The sequence below is a fragment of the Crocuta crocuta genome, unplaced genomic scaffold, assembly GCF_008692635.1.
Source record: "Crocuta crocuta isolate KB4526 unplaced genomic scaffold, BGI_CrCroc_1.0 scaffold77, whole genome shotgun sequence".
Classification (NCBI taxonomy): domain Eukaryota; kingdom Metazoa; phylum Chordata; class Mammalia; order Carnivora; family Hyaenidae; genus Crocuta; species Crocuta crocuta.
This window is the reverse complement of record NW_027532172.1, coordinates 1017969-1039609: the sequence shown is the minus strand read 5'-3', so window position 1 is coordinate 1039609 and position 21641 is coordinate 1017969. Positions and strand designations below refer to the sequence as shown.

The window sequence follows — 21641 nt, the reverse complement described above, 5'->3', positions numbered from 1 at the left end:
CCCAGGTCTCCACCCAGCTGCCTCAGCGCCTGCCGCCGCTGCGCCTCAGTTTCCGCATGAATTAGGTCCGCCAGCCCCTCCACCTCGGTCAGGCTCAGCTTCCCGTGGGCGAATGCCCGCCTGGTGAACTCACCGGCCTCCGCTGGCCGCAGCCCTGGCACACTACCTGAGGGAAGGTCGGTTCTGAGCTTTCTGGCCCCCCACCCTGGGTCCTGAGCTCCACTGGCAGAGCCAGACCTCGAACCCAAGGCTGCAAACTCACCCAGGGCCTGCAGGACGCCACTCACCACCGCCGGGCCTCCATGCACGTGGAACTCGGCGCAGTCCTCACCCGTGAAACTTTGGGGACCTAGTGCGGCGAGATGGGAATCGAGGAGAGTACGGCTAGGCAAACGCCTGCAGGGGCGAAACTGGGTCACGAGAGCGACAGCAGGTTCGGGATCTGGAACCCCTCACCTGGGAACCAGAGCACCAGCGCGCGATCCAACGGCTCCCCGGAACGGGGGTGGCTGAGTAGGCGCAGGCAGGCGCTGCGAGCCGGGGGCAAGTCCCGGGGCGCAGTGAGGCTCCGGAGGGCGTGGCCGCTGGCGGGCCCGCTGGTCCGGATCACCGCGATGCCACACCGGCCTTGGCCGGAACTCAGCGCGAAGATGGTGGCCCCGGCCCCGGCGGCCGGGACGCCGCTGCCCTGGCGCGTGCACGGTCTGGGACTGGAGAGGAGGAGAATCAGTGCATCTGGGAGGCTCTTGTGGCAAGAGTGGCAGGCGGATAGAGTGCTCGATGGTCGGGAGATGCCCCAAATGGAGGGTCTGCGGCTGGAGGATGGGCGTATTGGAGGCCAGACCCGATCGGTCTCTGAGAGCAATAACTGACTCAGATGTGGGCTCTGCGGCAGGGGGATGAACGGATTGGAGCGTGGAAAAATGCGAAAGGTGGTTCTGCCGCAGGGAACTGGGCCCCCAGATCCCAGGGAGAGGGTTTGGAGCCCAAGCAGCACCCCACGCTGCCACACCCCTTTCCTTTATCCCCACCTGCGAGGCCCACGTGCAGCCCGGGTTACCAGGGTCCACAACCCCCGCCACATGGATTCACAACCAGCGATCCGCCTACCCTGTCTGGGGGACCCTCTAGTCCTGACAGGAGGCCCCGCCTACCCCGCGGCGTGACTGGTAAAACGCTAGGCGATTCCCGATCATCATTGGGCCCCTTAGAAGACGTACCGCCCACTCACTGCAGATCTTGGTTCCTATTGGCTGGTGTCAGGGCAAGAGGCAGGGAGGGGCTGCACGAGGGCGTGCAGCGAAATGCCGTTCCCCCGGCAATCTTAGACCGAATTTTTAGGATCCTAGAACAGTGGGTGTCCGAGACACCGGAAACGAAAGGTGGGAGGAAGAACCACGCACGGCCCGGGGCTGTGGGAATTACACCCAGGCGAGGGTTCGAGTCCCGTATTTTCCATCTGGCCACTCCGAAGCTTTAGGCGAAGTAGGATCTCAGGGGCGGAGAGGGATGGCTTCCGGGGAACTCACGCCCTGGCCCTGGTAAAGTCTGGCCCAAATCTCTGGGAAGATTCCAAATTGTGTTCTCAGAAATCTCCAAGTTTCTCGCCCCTCCCCCAGCTTTCGGTCCTGGCGTTCCCTCCTCCTCGGATACCCTTCTTCATTTGACAAACTTATCCTCAGACCCTAGCTCCCTGGTCCCCTCCCTCCGACACGACTTCTTTCTGGAATCCCTAGCACAGCCCTCTCTGCCCTCTGGGCTTTTCTGGCCCAGGCCTACTCCTGCAGAGTTGAGTATCCGGTCTGTCCCTGGCTCCCCGAAAGCTAGAAAGGGGAGTCTCAGGAATTACTTTCAGGTTAACCCAGGACAGCGCAAGACCGCGGAATAAAGCGCTGATGGTGGAATTCCAGGCACTGGCTGGGCGGGGTTTCCGCGGGCGCTTTCGCACGGCCAATTCTCTGGTTCTTGGACGGAGCGGGCGGGCGGAACTCTTGCTCTTTGGGAAGAATCTGTCGGACCCGCTAATCCCTGCCTCCACCCGCTCAACTTTTTCATTTGTAAAAGAGGGACGAACGCGGACACTCGCCGTCTCCGAGTTGTTCCATGTGTCACAAGTATACAGCAAGCGCCTACTGTGTGCGCCGAGAACCAGAAAGGGCCCCTGCCCTCGCTGGGCTCTCAGTCTAACAGAAGAAGCTACGCAGGATGGTCAGCGGTCTGGATGGCAGACAAAATATAGAACGCCCCGTTTAAATGTGAATTTTAGATAACCAATAAGGCTTTTGGTGTAACCATGTCGCATGTAATATTGGGGATATACTAAAAATGTATTCGTTTGTCTGAAGTTCATTCACATTTACCTGGAAAGACTGTATTTTTATTTGCGAAACTTGGCAACTCTATCGGATCTTCTCTGAGGAGGTGACGTCCTGAGGGGACCAGGGGTACACTGGACGGAGAGGGCGTGACGAGTAGCTGAACGGCTCATGCTAAGACTCTGAGGCAGGACCTGCTGTAACTATGTACTCGTATTCAGGTGTGGCGAAGTTATTGCTACCTGGACTCTCCCCCGACCACGCCCGCCCGCTCCCATGTATGTCCAGCCGTAGTCAAATCACGTCCAACTCAGATTCCAAACCTCGCACTTGCAGATGGGGAAATTAAGGCTCGAAAGGGGAGAATCCAGGTCCGGGGTGGGCGGGGACCAGACCCAGAAGATGACGCAGGCGGGAACAAGGAAGAGAATTTTGGTGCGGGCGGAGACGAGCACCGGAGAGCGAAGTGGGCGGGCGAGAACAAAATCAGGAAAACAACACGGGCGGAGTCGAGAACCCAAGAGCGACGTGCGCGGGGACGAGAAGGAGAATCGAGGTTCAGCGCGGGCGGAGACGAGAAGCAGTGCTCGGGCACGCGGGGACGGCGGCCGGCGCGGGCGGGCGCGGCCTTTGTCTCCACCTCCAGCGCGCTCCGCGGCTGCACCGGCCCGATGAGCCCGCGGCCCCCCGGCGCTCGGGCTGCCCGCAGCCCCTGACCTGACCCGCCCTCGCCATGGCCGAAGCCACGTCCAGCGCCGGGGGCACGTCCCTGGAGGGCGAGCGTGGCAAGAGGCCCCCGCCTGAGGGCGAGCCTGCAGCCCCGGCGTCCGGAGTTCTAGGTATGTGTGCGCCGGCTGGATCTCACAGGGTTGCAGGTGCCTGGGGTGCGCGCGGCGTCTGGACCGGGACGGGGATTGGGGTCATCTGTCCCGGGCCTGGGGTCCATTCGAGCGGCCGGCTTCTCCCGGCACTGCGGCTGCGGCGGGACTAGGGCGGCTGGGAAGATGCAGGTGGCGGGGGTCCCAGCGCAGAGACGCGGACACGCCCCTTTGAGAGCCCCGGCCTGGGGCTGAGCCCAGTCACCCCTTTGAGCTACCGGATCGCAGCCTGGCAGGGATGCGCTTGAGAGAGCCTCTCCGCAGAGGCTACAGAATCATACGTTCCTGGGTTCGAATCCCAGCTCGCCTTTGTGACCTTGGGTGCGTGACTTAAAACGCCCAGGTCTCAGTTTCCTCACCTGTGAAATGGGGGTAAGAACCGCACCCAGCTCTGAGGACGCGCTGACATGATGTGGTGTAGCGCTCGGGGCTGCTAGTGAGCGCCCCATCGATTGTGGTTTTGGAGGCGGAGCTGGGCCTCAAGAATGAGTAAGATTTGTAAGGAAGGACCTGGGGGAAGGGCATTCCTGGAGGAGGGCTTGGCTGGTACAAGGACATGAAGGGATGGAGATAAGCCGAGGCCAGGGCTTGCAGGCCACTGAATGCCAGACTGAGTTGTTGAGGAGCCCTGGCGAGTGTATGAGCAAGGGCCAGGGCTGGAGGGACTGAACCAGGGGCTGGGGTCCTGGTCTGGGAGTGGCCTGAGCTGGGCCCTGCCCCACCTGCTCCCTAGATAAGCTTTTTGGGAAGCGGCTCCTGCAGGCTGGTCGCTACCTGGTGTCCCACAAGGCATGGATGAAGACGGTGCCCACGGAGAACTGCGACGTGCTGATGACCTTTCCAGGTACTTGTGCCCACCATCCTGGGCTCCCCTGAGTAGGAATGTATAAGAGGCCTCAGACCCCTTGTGACAAGAGCCATCAGTCCCTGTGCCCCTTGGCAGACACGACTGATGATCACACGCTGCTGTGGCTGCTGAACCACATCCGCGTGGGCATCCCCGAGCTCATCGTGCAAGTCCGCCACCACCGCCACACGCGTGCCTATGCCTTCTTCGTCACCGCCACGTATGAGAGGCGAGTCTCTGTCCCTAGCCTCTCGCTGACCCTGCTCCCCAGCTCCCTGCCCTTCCAGGCACCAACTGTGAGGTCTAGCGCCTTGCATTTGTCCCAGGTTGCCACCAGGCACACCAACCCCAGCTCCAGGAAGGTGAGCCAGGGCCTCCCCATGATCCCACCTCCCTGTCTCCCTGGCAGCCTACTTCGCGGAGCCGACGAGCTGGGTCTGCGCAAAGCAGTGAAAGCCGAGTTTGGCGGGGGCACCCGCGGCTTCTCCTGCGAAGAGGACTTCATCTACGAGAATGTGGAGAGTGAGCTGCGCTTCTTCACCTCTCAGGTGCGGCCAGCTCTGGCTCCCAGTGCGCATCCCCAGCCCTTGGGCTGCTGCTCCCTGTGCTCAAGCCCTGTCCCCTGCAGGAACGCCAGAGCATCATCCGCTTCTGGCTACAGAACCTACGAGCCAAGCAGGGCGAGGCACTACACAATGTGCGCTTCCTGGAGGACCAGCCAATCAGTGAGTGGGCGGGACCATCCTCCAATCACATGTGGGGAGTTGGGTGGGGCTCTTGGAGGATAGCCTATGAATGCAAGAGGGCGTGGCCTAGAGCCAACCGGTCAAAGGCTAGTGAAGAGTTGGGTGGGGCCTCGAGGCATCAATCAATGAGACAAAAGGGTGTGGCCTTAAGGGGGTGGGGCTTACTCCCCGGGAGGCTTGTCCATGAGAAACCTTTCTCTGGGTCTGGGATAAGGTAGGGCCAGGACCATGGACAGCTCTCCATGCACCGTGTAGTGCGGCCCTGGGCCTCAGTTTCCTTTCCAAGAGACTAACGGCCCCAAGTTCACCTCCTGACGCCAACTTTGCACCATTCCTGAGACGTTCAGAGCAGTGAACTGAAGCCAAATGGCTTTATTTAAAAACAGGTTTCTACATCAGCCCCACCCTCCCAGGTGTCCCGCACCCTCTCCTGCCTGCCTCTGCACCTCCAAACTCGGAGGAACTAGATATTCTGTCCACTCGGAACTCCTCTCCTGGGAAGGGCCCCTGCAGATTGAAAAGCAGGGAAAAGCTGTGACATGGGTTTCGGCCAAGGGGGCTGGCCAGATCAGGCAGAGGCAGAAGGGCGGGGCTCACGCTTTCTTGTCCCCCAACAGTCCCTGAGCTGGCCGCCCGAGGGATCATCCAGCAGCTGTTCCCGGTCCATGAGCAGCGCATCCTGAACCGCCTCATGAAGTCATGGGTGCAAGCTGTGTGTGAAAACCAGCCTCTAGGTGCGGCCCCAGGCTGGGGGGTGTGCGGGAGTCTCCGAAGCAGGCAGGGCTGACCAGAACCCCCCTGTGCCCCTGGCAGATGAGATCTGTGACTACTTCGGAGTAAAGATTGCCATGTACTTTGCCTGGCTGGGTTTCTACACTTCAGCGATGGTATACCCAGCCGTCTTTGGCTCTGTCCTGTACACATTTACGGAAGCTGATCAGGTGCTGGGAGTGGGCTGGGCAGGGGCTGGGGTACCTGAGACGCCCCCCTCCCTGGGCCAACCTGACCAACAGCTCGGCCCTCTGCCATCCCCAGACAAGCCGGGATGTATCGTGCGTGGTTTTTGCCCTCTTCAACGTGGTCTGGTCAACCCTGTTCTTGGAGGAGTGGAAACGGAGGGGGGCAGAACTGGCCTACAAATGGGGGACGCTGGACTCACCTGGGGAAGCGGTGGAGGAGCCACGACCCCAGTTCAGGGTCAGTCATGGGTGTCTGGGTCCAAGGACTCCCAAGAATGAGAGGTGGAGGTTGGGGGAGGGCACTGCAGGGACAAAGACAAGATGCAAAATGGGGGCTGCAGCATCAGAAAGGGTATGCCAGGTTGGGGAATCTGCATGCTCGGAAGGGGAGGGGTGGGAAATTGCCTTTAAGAGCCTGGGAAAGGTGTGCTGGGGCTGGGGCTGGAGGTGGTCAAAAAGGCAAAGGCATGAAATGGAGTTCAGAGCACTGGGAAGGGTGTGTGGGGCAGGGCTTGCCTCTGGCCTCAAGCTGAGCCCCACCCCCATCCTCTGCCAGGGTGTCCGGCGCATCAGCCCTGTGACGCGGGCTGAGGAGTTCTACTACCCACCCTGGAAGCGGCTGCTCTTCCAGCTGCTCGTGAGTCTCCCCTTGTGCCTCACCTGCCTGGCCTGTGTGTTCCTGCTCATGCTCGGCTGTTTCCAGCTGCAGGTGACCTCCGCCCCTCCCCCGCCAGCCCCGGCCTTGGCCCTGACCAGGCAACCAGGTCCACCCCCAAGCTGAGCCCAGACGCCAGGGTGACCTCTAAAACCACTGCCTCTGCAGGAGCTGGTGCTGAGCGTGAAAGGGCTGCCTCGACTTGCCCGCTTCCTGCCCAAGGTTGTGCTGGCCCTGCTGGTCAGCGTGAGCGCAGAAGGCTACAAGAAGCTCGCCATCTGGCTCAACGACATGGGTATGCCTGCAAGGGGAGGTCCCGCTGCCCTGGGGAGGAAGGTCCCTACTGGCCTTCAGGCTCCCCCACTTTCAGGGGGCCTGGGCCACTTCCTCACTCACCCCCTTGGCCCCCAGAGAATTACCGGCTGGAGAGCGCCTATGAGAAGCACCTCATCATCAAAGTCGTCCTGGTGAGTGGCAGCCAGCTGGTGGGCCGTGGGGGTGGTCTGCCTGGGGCACAGCAGGGGCTCCTGGGGACAAACTGGCTTACCTGTCTTCTTCCCACAGTTCCAATTTGTCAACTCATATCTGAGCCTCTTCTACATTGGCTTCTACCTCAAGGACATGGAGCGCTTGAAAGAGGTAAGACCCCAGCCCAAGGCAGTTCCCCCCGCCCCACCCCCTGCAGTGGTGGCCAGTGGGGGGCCGGACTTGGCTCAAGGGGTCCACGGGCTTTCCAGCCCCTCCCCTCCCTCCTCCATCCTTCTCTCTCTGTCCGTCCGTCCGTCCGTCCGTGTGTCCTCTCTCTGCCTGTTGTCCCCCCATCTGTCCGTCCACCTGTCCGTCGGTCACTCCACAGCTCCTGCTCGTCCTGTCCCTGTCCCAGAGCCTCGAGCGGCAGCTTCGGGCGGTGCTGGTCCCGCTCGCGGCCCTGCGGTTCCGCCTGCTCCTCCTCTCCCTCCAGGGCCTCCTGCTCATGGCCCGGGCCAAAGTATGGGCAGGTGGCGAGCCCGCAGGGCCTCGCCAGGGTGGGCAGTGTGGCTATGCTTGGGGCCTCACGCTGAGCCAAGGGTGCATGCATGTTCCAAGGGGCTGGGGCTCTGATGATGGGGTGCAGATGGCAGCGGCCTCTTGAGGCCCTGGGCACCAGCTGAGCTCCGGGCAGTGCCGCAAGCAGGGGACCCTGGGCCGCGGCAGGATGAAACATACATTGCAACCCCAGGTTGGCTAGGAGCACTGGCCTGCCAGGCTGAGGTTGGTGGCAGATGAACGGTGGCAGAAGCTGCAAAGGCTGAGTGCTGGGGCCTCTACGTCCCGGGACATCCAAAGGGGTGGAGCTAGCAGCTGGGTTCAGGGCATGTGTCTGCAAGCTTGCTCCTGGAAGGCGGGCGCTCGGTCCCAGCAGCCTGTCCCGGTGCCCGGGGCCTCGCCCGTCCCCCACGTGGCCTCTCTCCACCCCCTTCCTGCCCCCAGATGCTGGCCACTCTGCTGATCACCCGCCAGTTCCTCCAGAACGTGCGTGAGGTCCTGCAGCCGCACCTGTACCGGCGGCTGGGCCGTGGCGAGCTCGGCCTGCAGGCCGCCTGGGAGCTGGCCCGCGCCCTGCTTGGCCTGCTGAGCCTCCAGCGCCCTGCGCCCCGTCGCCTAGAACCCCAGGCCGAAGAGGGTGGTGGCAGCAGCGGCAGCGGGGGCCGCAGGTGTTTCGGTGGGGGCTGCGGGGCACCTGAGGAGGAGGAGGAGGCTACAGTGGAGCGGCGGCCTGCAGGGGAGGGTGGGGAGGTGGGGGACGGGCCCCGGGGGGGCAAGGAGGAAGAAGAGGAGGAAGAGGAGGAGGAGGAGGAGGAGGAGGAAGACGATGAGGAGGAGGGTGAGGAAGGCAGCCTCTTGGACTGCGGGCTCCGGCTGAAGAAGGTCAGCTTTGCTGAACGAGGGGCTGGGCGGCGGCGAGCTGGCCCAGAGGCCTTCCTGGAGGAGGGGAGCCCCACGATGGTGGAGAAGGGGCTGGAGCCGGGAGTATTCACGCTGGCTGAAGAAGATGATGAGGCCGAAGGGGCTCCCGGCAGTCCTGAGCGGGAGCCTCCGGCCGTCGTGCTCCGCCGGGCTGGGGGCGAGGGCCGAGACCAGGGGCCAGACGGGGGCCCGGACCCAGAACCAGGTTCAGGTGACTCAGCCCGGAGGCAGCGGCGACAGAATCGGTCATCCTGGATTGACCCTCCCGAGGAGGAACACTCACCGCAGCTCACCCAGGCTGAGCTTGAGAGCTGTATGAAGAAGTACGAGGTGAGGAGGGGATCGCGCAGGCGAGGCCCTCAGGGGGGCAAGGCCTGTGGTCTGGGGGGGGGCGCAATCAAACGGGGCTCTTGATGTGGTCAGGAACTTGCTGGAAGGGGAGCTCTGGGTTCATTCATTCTGAGGGAGGCAGGCTTGAGAGAGGAAGGCAGGCTAAGGGAGGAGGCATGCTGGTCCGAGGGAGGGTCTAAGGCCACACCCAGCACCCCGCTCCCCGCCCCCCCACTGCCTGCAGGACACATTCCAGGACTATCAGGAGATGTTCGTGCAGTTCGGCTACGTGGTTCTCTTCTCGTCTGCCTTCCCCCTGGCCGCCCTGTGCGCCCTCGTCAACAACCTCATCGAGATCCGAAGCGACGCCCTCAAGCTGTGCACAGGGCTGCAGCGGCCCTTCGGGCAACGGGTTGAGAGCATCGGCCAGTGGCAGGTGTGGGGGCGGCCGAAGGCTCTGAGCCGAGGCCCGGAGGGAGCTGGGGTGTGCTGGGGAGGGGCAGGGGGCCCGGGAAGGGCCGCTGGATCCCACCGGAGCCCCTGGGCGTGTTCCTCTATGCAGAAGGTGATGGAGGCCATGGGCGTCCTGGCAATCGTGGTCAACTGCTACCTGATCGGCCAGTGCGGGCAGCTGCAACGCCTCTTCCCCTGGCTCAGCCCTGAAGCGGCCATCGTGTCCGTGGTGGTGCTTGAGGTGGGGCTGGTGGCCGGGCGGAGGAGCTGGGCAGGTGGGCGGGGGCGGGGTGCAGGGCGTCCCCGAGCCTGCAGCCCCCTCCTTCTCTGTTGTCTCAGCACTTCGCTCTGCTCCTCAAGTACCTCATCCACGTGGCCATCCCCGACATCCCCGGCTGGGTGGCCGAGGAGATGGCCAAGCTTGAGTACCAGCGGCGGGAGGCCTTCAAGGTACACTGGTGGCGGGCTGGGCCTGGTTTCCTCCTTCTCTCTGTGGGGCTTCTCCACCTCGCCTGGCTGGCGGCCGGGTTCTTAGCAGGAGGGAAGGCGTGCCGAGCCCAGTGTAACAATTAGCGCTCCGCACCGGCCGGTCCCTCTTGGAATCCCGGTGACGTCCAGCAGCAGGCTGGCACTTGTGAACATTTAGTCATCGCCAGCTCACCGGCGGTGTCCCTTTTGGGGCCAGGGACACGGCTGATGCTTCCTAGAAGCCCAGCTTCTGCCACATTCCTCAGAAAGCTGCAGAGAGGGCCAAGGAGCTCAGCTGCGCTGGGGCGGTCCTCTCTGCAATGACGGAGATGTTCTCTGTCTGCGCTGCCTGGGTGGCCCTTCGCCACAGGCGGCCATCGAGCGCTTGAAACGGGGCTGGTACAACTGAGAAGCAGAACTTTTATTTCATTTTATTTTATTTTGCTATTTTAATTATTTAGATTGACACTGACAAAGCTACATGTCTGGCTCGTGTGGAGTCTGCCCTGTGCCAGTCAGGACTTGATCGCTGGGTCTCCATAAGAGGCAGGGGACAGTCGAGAACCATTATGTGTTCACCCTCTTTCCCAATCCTTTTTTTTTTTTCTTAATGTTTATTTTGTTTGATAGAGAGAGGATAGAGAGCAAGTGGGGGAGGGCCAGAGAGGGAGACAGAGAATCTCAAGCAGGCTTCTACGCTGTCAGTGAGCTGATGTGGGGCTCAAACCCACGAACTGCGAGGTTGTGACCGAGCTGAAACCAAGAGTTGGATGCTTAGCCTTCTGAGCCACCCAGACCCCCCCCCCCCCCCTCCCAGTTCTCAAAACGGTATCCGGCACATGGCTGTGGACAGGTCTGGTGGCCAGCAGTGTTCATTCTCTTCTCAATTCTCAGAAAGCACTGGGATGAATTCAGGAATGCAGTTGGTGCCTATTAAGGGGTTAGATCTCTCCCTACTTCCTCAGCAAGGTGCAGCGCAGGGTGGGTTCAGGGATGAACATGGTACCCAGGAAGTGTTTAGATCTTTCCCCACTTCCACGGAAAGCCCCAGTGTGGGTCCGGGAGTGCAGCTGGTGCCCAGTAAGTGTTTGGATCTCGCTCCACTTCTGCCAGCATGGGCCTGGGGCCCACACACCTCTTCTGCCCAGTCCCTGTCATGGCTCTGTTCTGCCCACAGAGACACGAACGCCAGGCCCAGCACCGCTACCAGCAGCAGCAGCGGCGGCGGCGGGAGGAGGAGGAGCGCCAGCGCCACGCGGAGCACCATGCCCGGCGAGAGCGCGATGCCAGCGGCCGGGAGGAAGCTCGGGCTGAAGGCTCAGGGCTGGACCCTGCTGCCCCTGAGAAGGCCTCTGCCAAGGCCAAGGGCAGCGGGGCAGGTGGCCACGGGCAAGAGCGGCCCAAGCGCCCGGGGTCCTTGCTGGCGCCCAACAACGTCATGAAGCTGAAACAGATCATCCCACTGCAGGGCAAGTTCTTGTCATCTGGAGCCGCATCCTCTCTGGCCAGCGCGGGGGCTGGCCCTGCCGCCCGGCCACCCCCTGCCCAGTCACCCACGGGTAGCGACACCCGCCTGCCAGCCTTCCTCAGCTTCAAGTTCCTCAAGTCGCCAGAGACACGGCGGGACCCAGAGCGTAGCCACTCACCACCCAAGGCCTTCCACGCTGGCAAGCTCTTTCCTTTCGGTGGGGCCCGGGCAGACACCGGGTCCAACGGGGCAGCTGGGCAGGCCCGGCTGGATGGGACCCCCAGCGGCGGAGGAGGCCGAGCCCAGCGGAGTGGGCCGGTGGACGAGGCTGCGGCTGAGGAGCCGGACGCCCCCCGGCCTGAAGAGGAAGGCTCAGGTCACAAGCTTTAACTCGGGGGTGGGGACTCTGGGCTGGGCTTTGCGGGAAGGGGTGGGGAGGCCAGGCCTGGGGAGAGGGGCTGAAGGGGACAGAGGAGGCCCGGTCTCTGGTACCAGTCGGGAACCTGGGTACGTGGTACGTGGAGCCTCACAGTCCAAGCCTGTTCAGTGTCTCCGGGACCCCTGACAGCCAAAGCCCCCGACCCGGTGCCCCTCCCGGGGCACCGCACCCTCCATGCTCCGGTGCCCAGAGAGATGCAGGAGGCTTCTTCCCCACTTGGCCCAGCCTCTCCTGCCCCTATGAGACCCCACACCCAGCTCATTCTGGGGGGACTGGACCCCCCCCAGGCCTCTATGCAAGTCCCTAACCTGCAGCCCTGCTGTTCAGGGAGGCCTTCCTTGGAGGTGGGGGCCAGGGCTGCCTACCCAGGGAGCTCGGGGTTCTCGGCCACAGGCTGCACCCGCATCTGTGCTAAGCGGAGGTGCAAGCCTCGTGCGGCCCCCACTCCCACCTTGCTAGCCCCAAGCCCAGCCCAACCCAGCCCCTGGCTCCAGCAGCTCATCCCCCAGGGAGCCCAAGAGGTGGCAGCTGCAGCACCAGGGACGCAGGTCAGAAATCAGAGGGACTTCCTCAGACTTGTCCCCTCCCCGTGACGGGGAGGGGCCCAGTGCCCAGAGGCAGGGGATGCACCGGAAGACGCCCACCCCTTGTCACTCATCAGAAGCAATAAGGCCCTCGATGTGCCTGGAAGCCCGGGAGGGAGCGCGGGCAGGGTCCGAGCGGGGTCCGGCGGCGGGGGCGGCACCCCCCCGGAACGGCCCCTCTCGCCTCCGCAGGNTGCCACCCACCTGGGAGCCCCCGGAGCCCCCGGCGGCCTCGCCCAGCCCCAGCCCCAGCCCCAGCCCCCAGGCCGTGTGCTGGCCCAGCGGCTGGCATTAGCTCCACCCGCCCGTCCTGCCTTCCTGTTCTCATATGCAATATCAGTCGTGGACCCGGGCGGCGGCCGCCACCCAGACAACGCGCTTCGGCTCGACGGCCCCCAGTGTTGGCTGCCCCGTCCTGGGGCAGGGCCAGGGGCCGCCCCCCACCCCCCATCTGCCGTTTTCCTTTCCACCGGGATGGGGGAAACGAAAGGACCCCTCCCCCAGAACCAACAGAAAACACACAGAATAGGTGATTATTTATTTGTTTTTAATTTATTTTGTCATATTTTTGTAAAACGGCAGAAATGCAATAAAAAGTATATTTCAACAGTGCCCGAGGACAGAGCGGTGGAAGGGAGGGGATCAGGGGGCCCAGTGACTTGTAGTTGGTGCCGGCTTTTTGGGGACCGAGCAGGCCTAGGGTGGGTGCCCCTCCCATCCTGTGACCCTTGGGGGCCTCCTCCTAAGAACTGGGTCTTGAGGCCACAGATGGAAAACTCCAGACTGCACCAACTCTGAGACGGCCCAGATTTGGGGGCCGACTCCAGCCCTGGGGCCCCTGGGAGCAACTGCAGAGCCCGAGGCACCGGCTTCAGCTTCCTCGACAAAGGAAGACATCTCAGCACCACTGCCAGGCCCAGATCCTGAGCAGGCCTGGGCCCTGCAGGGTGAGAGGGGATTCGGTCCTCTAGGCTGCACTTTCTGGCACAACTGCCTCCCAGGCTGCCATCTGAGGAGCCAGGGCAGTGAAAGGAGCTTGAGGTTTGAAAACCGGAAGGCACCTGGCACCCGAGTCTCGGTGTTGAGGGGATGGCCCGGTGGGGGTGCCATCGGGGAGTGGTCAGGATGCCCCACCGTGGGACTGCCATCAGACCCAAGCTGCTGGGACTCCGCTGTGTGCTCAGGGACTGGACGCGGCCCCTCCCACCCTCAAGCATGTCCACAGCCGAAGGCTCAGAGTTTGATGGGCCCTGCCCCGTGGCTGAGGGCAACCAGGGGGAGCCAGTGTGGGTCAGGGGCACTTTGCAGGGCTGTAGAAGAGAAACCAGGGTTCACTGGAGCGGAGAGCAGCCTGTGCAAAGGCACAGAGGTGTGGGAAGGCAGGGTTTGGTGTCTGAAGGAGCAGAGGAGTGAGGGGCGGTCCCAGAGGCAGGAGAGGTGGGCAGAGGGTGGCTGAGGGGCCCGCACCAGGGAGACCACAGGGAGGCCTCAGTGGGTCACAGCCACCGGACCCCTGCCTGAGCCATGGATGGCACTGACGGGAGACGAACCCCGTCCCTCACAGGGAAACCGAAGCCACAGAGGCGAGGGCAGGGGTGCCACTGGCTCCCCCTGTCCTGTGGACTTTGAAGCTGAAGTCCATTCACTGATCACCAGTGACACCACGTGCCTGCCGAGGGTCAGACCAACCCCTGGGTCTGGGGACTGCAAGGAGTCTGCGAGCCTCTGGGGACTCGGCCCACCACAGGAGGGCCGAGATCAAGCTTGCATCCTGTGAGCGCCTGCCTCGTGACCACAGGGACTCAACACAGCGTAAATGCCACCTGAAGCCGGGAGGAAAAGCCCCTCAGCCCCACAGGGCACAGCTGGGTGGTGAACCCTGGAACCTGCCACCGTGGGAGGCACTGGGCGGCCCCGGCTGGAGCCATCTGGCTCAGGCAGGGACCTCCACAGTGACACTCGGGTTGGCATTTCTTCCAGCTCCACAGCCCAAGCCCCCACCACCCTCAAGGCTGCAACACTCAGCTCCCAGGCCACGGCCCCCACTTGGGGCTGAGGGTGGGGCGGGGAGCAGTGCTCCCCCTGGCCTCAGGCCCAGTGCTTGAGGCCTCAAACTTTCTGCCTGGAGCCTGAATGCCCTCCATGTCTCCAGGCTCAGGCCCAAACCCAGCCTCGCTGACAGCCCACAAGGGGCTGTGTAACTTGCTGACTGACAGCCCCGGGGCTCGGCACTCCTTGGGGCTCCAGGTGCCTTGTCTCCGAACCAGGGGCACTCGAGGCCACGCCACCTGGGTTGTCTCCACAGCAGCTGGTGGGCATGCCACCCTGACTCAAGGCATCCAGGGTGTGGGGCTGGCCAGTCATGTCCTTGGCGACACGGACCATCTCTCGGGGCGTCCTGGTCCTCTGGGTGAGGCCTGGGGGCAGGTCCAGGCAGGTCTTGGCTCCGAGCGAGGCGGCCACGGCAGGCCCGTGGGTGAATCCAGTGGGTCCCAGGGCCCCAGCACGTGGCGGCCCCTCTTGGCTCCTCTTGGTGGTGATGAGGCGACTCTCAATGGCTCTGTCCTCTGGGGCCGAGGCACACGGAGCCAAGACGCGAGGTCGAATAGGAAAGATCCTTTTATTGGGGTGGACACGGAGCACGCACTAGTCCATGATAAAATGACTTAAGAGAAAGATCCGGAAATGCCGACTTCTCCCCCTGGCACACATTCAGAGCAAAGCCTGGGCATGAAATAGGTCCCAGCCAAGTCTTTAAGGCCCGGACTGGAGAGCAGGAGCAGAGAGGAGGGCTCCCACGCATGCTGCCGGGCCACAGCGGGGCCCCGGCTCGAGGCCCCTGCAGACACGCTCTGGTTTTTCCGGAGGAGAACTGGGGGGTTGTGCGGGCACAAAGGGGGTTCAGGGGGGTGGGTAAGGGTTGTGAATAACAATGTTTTTTTAAAAAGCATCTACCAACATCACACTACTGGGTCTGACGTCCCCTTTAACCATCGCTTGGTACATTTTACAGCATAAATAAAAACTCACGGAAANCAAGGCGGGCGAGGAGCAGACAAGACAGGAGGCGCCTGTGGGGGAGTGAGAGTCTTAAGTGTCCTCGTGCATGTCCGGGCTGTCGGTCCGGGCAACCTTGCGGGGGGGCGCCGAGCTCTCACCCTCAAGGTCCACTTGCTCCTGGTCTCTCTTCTTGGCGGCATTCTGAGAGGCAAGGGAAAGAGAGGGGGTGTGAGTCTTCCTTTGGGTGAGCCCCCGAAGTCCTGCCGCTGGGCCTGGAGCTGGGCGGTCAACCCAGGGCCCCTTCCGCCCGCCGAACCGCCCTGGGCTAAGGCACAGTCTTGGGGGCCGCCAGCCCCAGACCGCCGGGCCTTTCCTGAGCCCTGGGAGGAGTCACCACGGCCGGCAATGACCCACACTCTGCACAGAATGCTCAGAGAAGCAAGCCGCCCAGGGAAGGCATGCATGGCCACACAGCGGGAAGCAGGCCTGTGCGGGAAAATCTGCTTTCCCCTGTGGTGGGAACCAAGGTCTGCGGGGCTGGGGAAGAGGGCAGGGGGCAGGGTGGACCACGCAGCTCAGATTTTCTGAGTGGTCACTTCATCCTGGGGTCTTCCTCCAGCTTCACCCACATCTAAAAACACTTTTTTAAATGTTTATTTATTTTTGAGAGAGAGAGAGACAGACAGAAAGGGTGAGCAGGGGAGAGGCAGAGAGAGGGAGACAGAGAATCCAAAGCAGGCTGTGTGCTGACAGCAGAGTGTCCAGTGTGGGCTCGAACTCACAAACCAAGACATCATGACCTGAGCCAAAGCCGGACACTTAACCGAGTGAGCCTCCGGGGCGCCCCGTATTGCCTGGAACTTGAACCATGTGTATATCTCACCACTAAACAAAGGTTTTGGGCAAAGGCACTAAAGCCTCTCTGCTGCCCGGGCCGCGCCTGCAGGCCGTGGAGGGCCAGGCCTCAGCGGCAGTCGGGCCTCTGTGCCTTTTGACAAGCTCCTACCTGTCCCTGGGCGCCGGAACCTTACGGCCTCGGCACAGCCATTCACTCCTCCGAAATGCTCTCCCCTCCCCTCCACTGCCTGGCAGACTGCTATTCAGCTGCCAAACATCTAGTCTCCCAGTCGCCTGTGTCCTTCCCCAACTCAGAGTCCAACCCTCCCCCCACCACCCCCCGCTGGCCACCACGGTCCCCGTGGGTCCCAGCACCTGAGCCCACACGCCTTACCTTTTTGTCCCATTGCTGATGCAGGTAGCGCAACAGGATGTTTGTCTTTTCTGTCACAATGACTGAGAAGAAAAAGCAGAGAAAGTTGCCTTTCTCTGAGGCTGCAGGGGACACCCTCCCCCCGAAGGACAGGCCCTCGCTCTGCCTGGGGGACTGTGCAGGGACTCCGAGTGCACACTCCCAGCACAGGAGACCCCGGGGAAGCCTAGAGTTTTTGCTCCAACACACAGCTACCACCGGGGGCCCCTGAGCCGGCTGCTCCCCCGGGGCCCCTGCTTCCTAGAGAGACCTAGGACCTCAGCTGCACAGGGGGCTCCACCCCCGGGCCGGGGAAGGACACCCAGCACATGGGTCCAGGCAGCCCAGGAACACAGGTGTCTACAGCTGTGCCCCAGGGACCACAGAACCGAACCAGCAGGGGCCCAGCAGGCTCCCTTCACAATTCAAGTAAAACACAACCACATAACCTCCAGGCCATCTGCTCTGCAGGATCCGTGCCCTTCTCTGCAGGCCCCTCCACCTGGCCGCTCCTCCTCCGAGCTGCCCACCCCAGGCTGGGCAGGGACCCCTCCCCGAAGTACTCGGCTCAGGGTCTGTGACGTGGTGCTGGCAGGGGACACCCAAACTCCCAGCAGGTGAAGGGGAGGGGGCCGGTGAGCAGCAGATGAGGGCTAATGAGGGCCCCCTCGGGGCCGCATGTGGAGACCAGGAGGGTCCCAGAGAGAGCCAGGCGTCCTGCTGCCAACAGGCATCCCGTGGGCCCCCACCTACACCGCCCTGGGGTCCTGCCCCTCGGCAGCCAGGCTGAGACAGACTGACGGGAGGCCACTTACTCTGTTCCGACGGGTACTCCCTCGTGGGCAGGTAGACTGAGGGACGACGGTTCTGCGGGAGAGAGGGGGGGTCAGGAGAGCATGCAGGCTGCCTGGGGCCCCTCACCCCTCAGCTGGGTACCCGCCCTCCCATGAAGGCAACGGTGTGCAAGGATGTGGGCGGGGCGGGGCCTGAAGACCAGCCAGTGTTCTCCGCCACGCTGTGGCCACATCGTCCCCTGCCCACCCCCCCAGCAGCTACACGACCAGTCCCGGTGCCCGGAACACGCACTCACCGAAGCTTTGCACACAGAGTCAGCATGAAATCGACTAAAATTGCTTTTGTTGTAGACAGGCAGGCCTTTCAAAAAATCTGCCTGGAAGACAGGGAAGATGGTAAGTGAGACGGGGCAGTAGGCTGGGCCATCCCCGGGGTGCCCATGTAACTGGGCTTCTGGCGACTTCCAGTTCCCTTCCTCAGCTCCTCCCGGTGCACCCTTAAGCTGGCTCCCTGAGGTGCACGCTGTTAGGACCAGAAAGAAGTAGCCCTGGGATAAGTGAGCATTCTCTTCTGGGAGAATGTCCTCATGACAGCCCTGTAACCAGCTGAGAGGTGGGGAAATGGAGGCTCAGCAAGGACAAGCCACGGGTTTAAAATCAGGAGCAAGCAGCAGGCCGGGAAGTCAAACCCAGGCCCAGACCTGTCCTCTGTGCTTCAACACCTGGTCTCCTTTCCACGTATCCACCTTGAGAGAGAAGGACTCAGCTACCCCAAAAAAACCCTGTGGGCCAGAGTGACAGGAAGCAGGGGCAGGGGAGCAGGGCTCCAGGAGGAGGGGAGAGGGCAGCCAGGACACAGGCCGCTGCCATATGGAAACGGGAACCCAGGGCCAAATGAGCACCCATGTCCTAAGAAAACGCAGAAATCCAGGTCTTAGTGTGCCATTACCAGGTTGTTCAAGTTGACTGGGTTTCTCAGAAAATGCTGCATGGACCAAAGTGAACAGGTGTGTGAGCAGGGGCTCAGGGGCTGCTCCTGGGGACCCGGGCTGGAGGCTGCGCTCGCAGGGAGGACAGCCTGTCCACGGCACGGAGCCAGGCCCACGTGGCCACCGGGAGCCAGCAACGGAGTTCGCTCACAGCCCTGACCTGCCAGCAGTCTTTTTTCTCTGACACTCTGGCATGAGCTGAGCAAGAAAGGGTGAACTTTCTGGAGGGGAAAGGCCCTGACTCTGGGCAGGAAGTGATGGGGGCAATAAAGGCCAGCAAGAGCCATGTCCACCCGAGGAAACTGAGGCACGAGAGCCTGAGGGTGCTCGGGGAGGGATGACAGCCAAGAGCTTGGGGTAGGGGGGGACGTCTCAGCAACAGGAGGGCGATGCTGTCATCAAGCCCAGAGTGGGGCACCGCCAGGGGCTAGAGTCACCCCACAAGAAAGACGAGGCAATGGAAGTGAAAAGGTCGGATGGTACCCAACTAAGTTCACCCAGCCCCGACAAGAAAACAAGGAACCAGATTTTACCCAGGTCCCCCCAGCCTCAGAGGCCAAGCTCTTTGTGCTACGTGACATACCAATGCCTGTTTCCCTTCCTGAAAACCAAGGCCTCAGAGCCCCCGCAGGTTACATTAAACCTCCCTTGGGAGATCCAGCCCCATACCTGAGCCAGGGCTCAGCAACGTCAGGCATGCGGCTGTCCAGGTGACCCCCCCAGGGCAGGTGAGAGCAGGTGTCCTCACCTCTGTAGGGCCCAGCCCTTCCTTTCCTGCGCCCTGGCGAGACCTCGGCAGCATGGGCCAGCTAGGGAAGCTGGAGTGTGGAGGGCCTCGCCCATCCACCCAGAAGGCGGCCCTCACACCTGGGTGGCCTAGTGCCCTGGGGCCAAGCTCAAAGCCCCTCACATTCGCCTCTTCCATCCCAGGACCCCTGCCCCAACTGCAGCCCGGGCTGTGAGGCCAACTTCCTCCATCCCGCACGGGTTTCCTCAGGCTCCTAATGCGTGGCAGGCCCTGCACCAGGCAGCAGGACACTGGGGAAACCACAGCAGACTTGCCCTCGCCCTGGGAAGTACGGAGTGCCTGGGGACACAAGTGGGACTCAAAGACCATGAGGACCGGATATTGGGAGGGGATGTGTGAGATCCAAGACAGCACGAGGGAAAGATGTGACTGATTTGGGGGCTCAGGAAGGGCTGCCCGGAGGCAATGATGCAGGCGCTAAGACCTGAAGCGTGAGGAGGGGCTCTGGGCCCTGCTCAAACGCCTCCAAATCCCTGGCCCGAAGCCCCCCGGTTGGTGCTGGTCCAGGGCCACCTTCCCAGAATGCCGCTCCCTCCTCCATGCGGGCAACATGCATCAACCTCTCCAAGCATCTCAAAATCCCCCTGGGCCCCTTCCCTCTCTCCACACCTTGGGAGCCTCTACTAGAGCCCAAACCACACCCCCCACGAGGTCATCTGTTTATGTGTCCATCCCCCTCCCTCCCTGAGGGCAGGGCAGGGCTCTCAATCCTGGGGGACCTGGGGCAAGTGACCCCCCCCAACCCAGGAAAGAGCTTCTCCCAGCGCTCCCTTGAAGGCCAGCTGTTAGCAGCAGTGTGTTTGTGCTGAATAAATGAATGAAGAAGGTAGGACCAGTACTTCCTGTCAGCCAAGCAGGAAAACAAGGCCTCAGGCACAGGGGAGAAATCCTCAAGCCAGCCAGACACATCCTCGCCAGAGCCGGGCCCAGAAGCTGTACATTGCGTCAGCAAACCCTCACGGAACGTGTGTGCACCATCCCTGCTCAGGCAGCCCAGCCGTGGGCCCGTCCAGAGAGAGAGGAGAAGAACTAACGTGCCGGGGCGGGGGAGAGACAGGGCCCTCCTGAAGCCAGGAAGGGCTCCTCTGAGGGGTGGTGTTCACGGGAGAGAGAACATTCCAGGCCGAGGGAGCAACAGATGCAGAGGCCCTGGGGTGGACGGGACTTAGAGTGAGAGGGCACGAACACAAGGCCAGTGTGGCTGGAGCTTGCAGAAGAGGTGAAGAGAGTAGAGATAAGAACACAGAGGCGGGCAGGGGCGAGGGGCAGCTGGGGTCTCATCTGGGTTATAAGAAACCCCTAGCATGGGGGCCCCTGGGTGGCTCGGTCGCGAAGCACTGACTTCGGCTCAGGTCAAGATCTCTCTGGTTCATGAGTTCAAGCCCCGCATCAGGCTCTCTGCCGTCAGCACAGAGCCTGCTTCAGATCCTCTGTCCCCTCCGCCCCCGCCCCACTAATGCACACACTTTCCCTCTATCAAAAATAAATAAACATTAAAAAAAAAAAAGAACCCACTAGAGTATCTTATATGCTAGAAAGCGGTGTAACGAGATTTACACTTTAAGTTACCAGCTCAAGCTGGTTCTGGGTGAACTACAGACTGCTGGGGGTGGGGGCGGGGAGGGGGCAGGTTGGAGGTAAGGTGACCAGGGAAGAGGCAGCGGCAGGCGTCTAGACAAGGGGTGGCAGGGCTGGGACCAGGGCAGGGGACTATGGACGGATTCACAATGCACCCCAGAGGCAAAGCCATCAGAACTTCTTACGGGCTGGACGTGGGGGAGGAGACTGTCAAAGACCTCAAGGGCGACCCCCGGGCTTGGGGACCCACATGCTAGGAACCCACTTTCCCATCTCCTCCTCCTCTGGCAGATCCCTCACCACATCCCGCAGGTCCGGGACAATGGGGTTTTGACTTGCCCTGCAAACGCTGGCGTCACCTCTGTCTGCTCCGGGGTGGGGGTGGGGGCTTGAGCACAAGTCTGACGCCAAGTCACCATCCCACTTTGCAGGCTGGGGGGCAGAACCCCAAAGAACCACTATAACCCAAATCCCAGGATGAGCGGTTGGCATTGTTCCCACTTCAGGATGAGAAGCCAGCGGGGAGAAGATGTCACCAGCCCCAAGTCACCCGGCTCATCTGTTGAGCGTTCACCGTCCTAAGCCCTTCACGAAATCGGTTCTCTGAATTGTCACAACTCTATCAAGTCTGGACTGTTGCTACCTCCATTTCACAGGGAAAGGCCTGGGAGCGGAGAGACGAAGTTGTTCCCTCCTAGGGGCACGTCGGGGCCCGGAATGCTGGGGGTGGGATCAGGGCTCTGGGGGACCTGGGCAGTCTGTGATGTCGCACTTCCTTTGGCTACAAAGCCCCACATGTCACGATGACAAGCCCCCTCCCCCGCCCCAACACCCAGGCCATCCTCCCAAACCCTCCTGAACTGGAGAGACGCGGGCCGGGGAAGCCGAGGACGAGACCTGAAATGGGGGGGGTCTCGGGGGACCCCATCCCCACCCCCACCGATTTCCGGGGGAGCAGCGACCCGGAAATGAATGGGTTGTCAGGGCCTGGAAGCCTACGAGGGGTCAGGGGTCGGAGAGAAGGAGCTGGGGCGGGGTCGGCAGGAAGCTCACAGCAGGGTCCCGAGGTTGAAGGTTATAGGGCAGAGTGAGAGGCGGGGCGGGGCCTGAGGGGGCCGGGCTGGGAGGGAAGGG

The 21641-nt window shown here is 62.3% G+C and overlaps 3 protein-coding genes across 4 annotated transcripts in view; 1 reads left to right on the top strand and 2 right to left on the bottom strand.

Moving 5' to 3' along the window:
* Positions 1 to 1115, bottom strand: part of GTPBP3 (GTP binding protein 3, mitochondrial) — a 3224-nt gene extending 2109 nt beyond the window's left edge. Inside the window, exons 1-4 of the mRNA XM_077777221.1 lie at positions 1032 to 1115; positions 457 to 710; positions 263 to 349; positions 7 to 166 (exon numbers count right to left, since the gene is read on the bottom strand). Coding sequence (XP_077633347.1) covers positions 7 to 166; positions 263 to 349; positions 457 to 710; positions 1032 to 1084 — 554 coding nt within the window. The 5' untranslated portion in view covers positions 1085 to 1115. The remainder of the gene's footprint in view (positions 1 to 6; positions 167 to 262; positions 350 to 456; positions 711 to 1031) is intronic.
* A 1709-nt stretch (positions 1116 to 2824) lies between these two features.
* ANO8 (anoctamin 8) lies at positions 2825 to 12276 on the top strand. Of its 2 annotated transcripts, XM_077777227.1 has the most exons (17): positions 2825 to 3154; positions 3927 to 4037; positions 4137 to 4269; positions 4450 to 4588; positions 4669 to 4765; positions 5404 to 5520; positions 5600 to 5727; positions 5822 to 5983; positions 6302 to 6454; positions 6569 to 6695; positions 6812 to 6867; positions 6965 to 7039; positions 7871 to 8677; positions 8922 to 9113; positions 9240 to 9371; positions 9470 to 9580; positions 10776 to 12276. In XM_077777227.1, exons 1-17 carry the CDS (start codon positions 3049 to 3051, stop codon positions 11454 to 11456), a joined length of 3327 nt encoding a protein of 1108 aa, XP_077633353.1. In that variant the 5' UTR covers positions 2825 to 3048; the 3' UTR covers positions 11457 to 12276. The 2 variants fall into 2 exon arrangements, with proteins under 2 accessions (XP_077633353.1, XP_077633354.1); XM_077777228.1 differs by lacking the exon at positions 4137 to 4269 and having other exon boundaries at positions 3066 to 3154.
* Positions 12277 to 15127: 2851 nt separating this feature from the next.
* DDA1 (DET1 and DDB1 associated 1) overlaps positions 15128 to 21641 on the bottom strand; it is a 6771-nt gene continuing 257 nt past the window's right edge. The window contains exons 2-5 of the mRNA XM_077777229.1: positions 17429 to 17509; positions 17154 to 17205; positions 16321 to 16382; positions 15128 to 15290 (exon numbers count right to left, since the gene is read on the bottom strand). Of these exons, the coding sequence (XP_077633355.1) occupies positions 15180 to 15290; positions 16321 to 16382; positions 17154 to 17205; positions 17429 to 17509 (306 nt within the window). The 3' untranslated portion in view covers positions 15128 to 15179. The remainder of the gene's footprint in view (positions 15291 to 16320; positions 16383 to 17153; positions 17206 to 17428; positions 17510 to 21641) is intronic.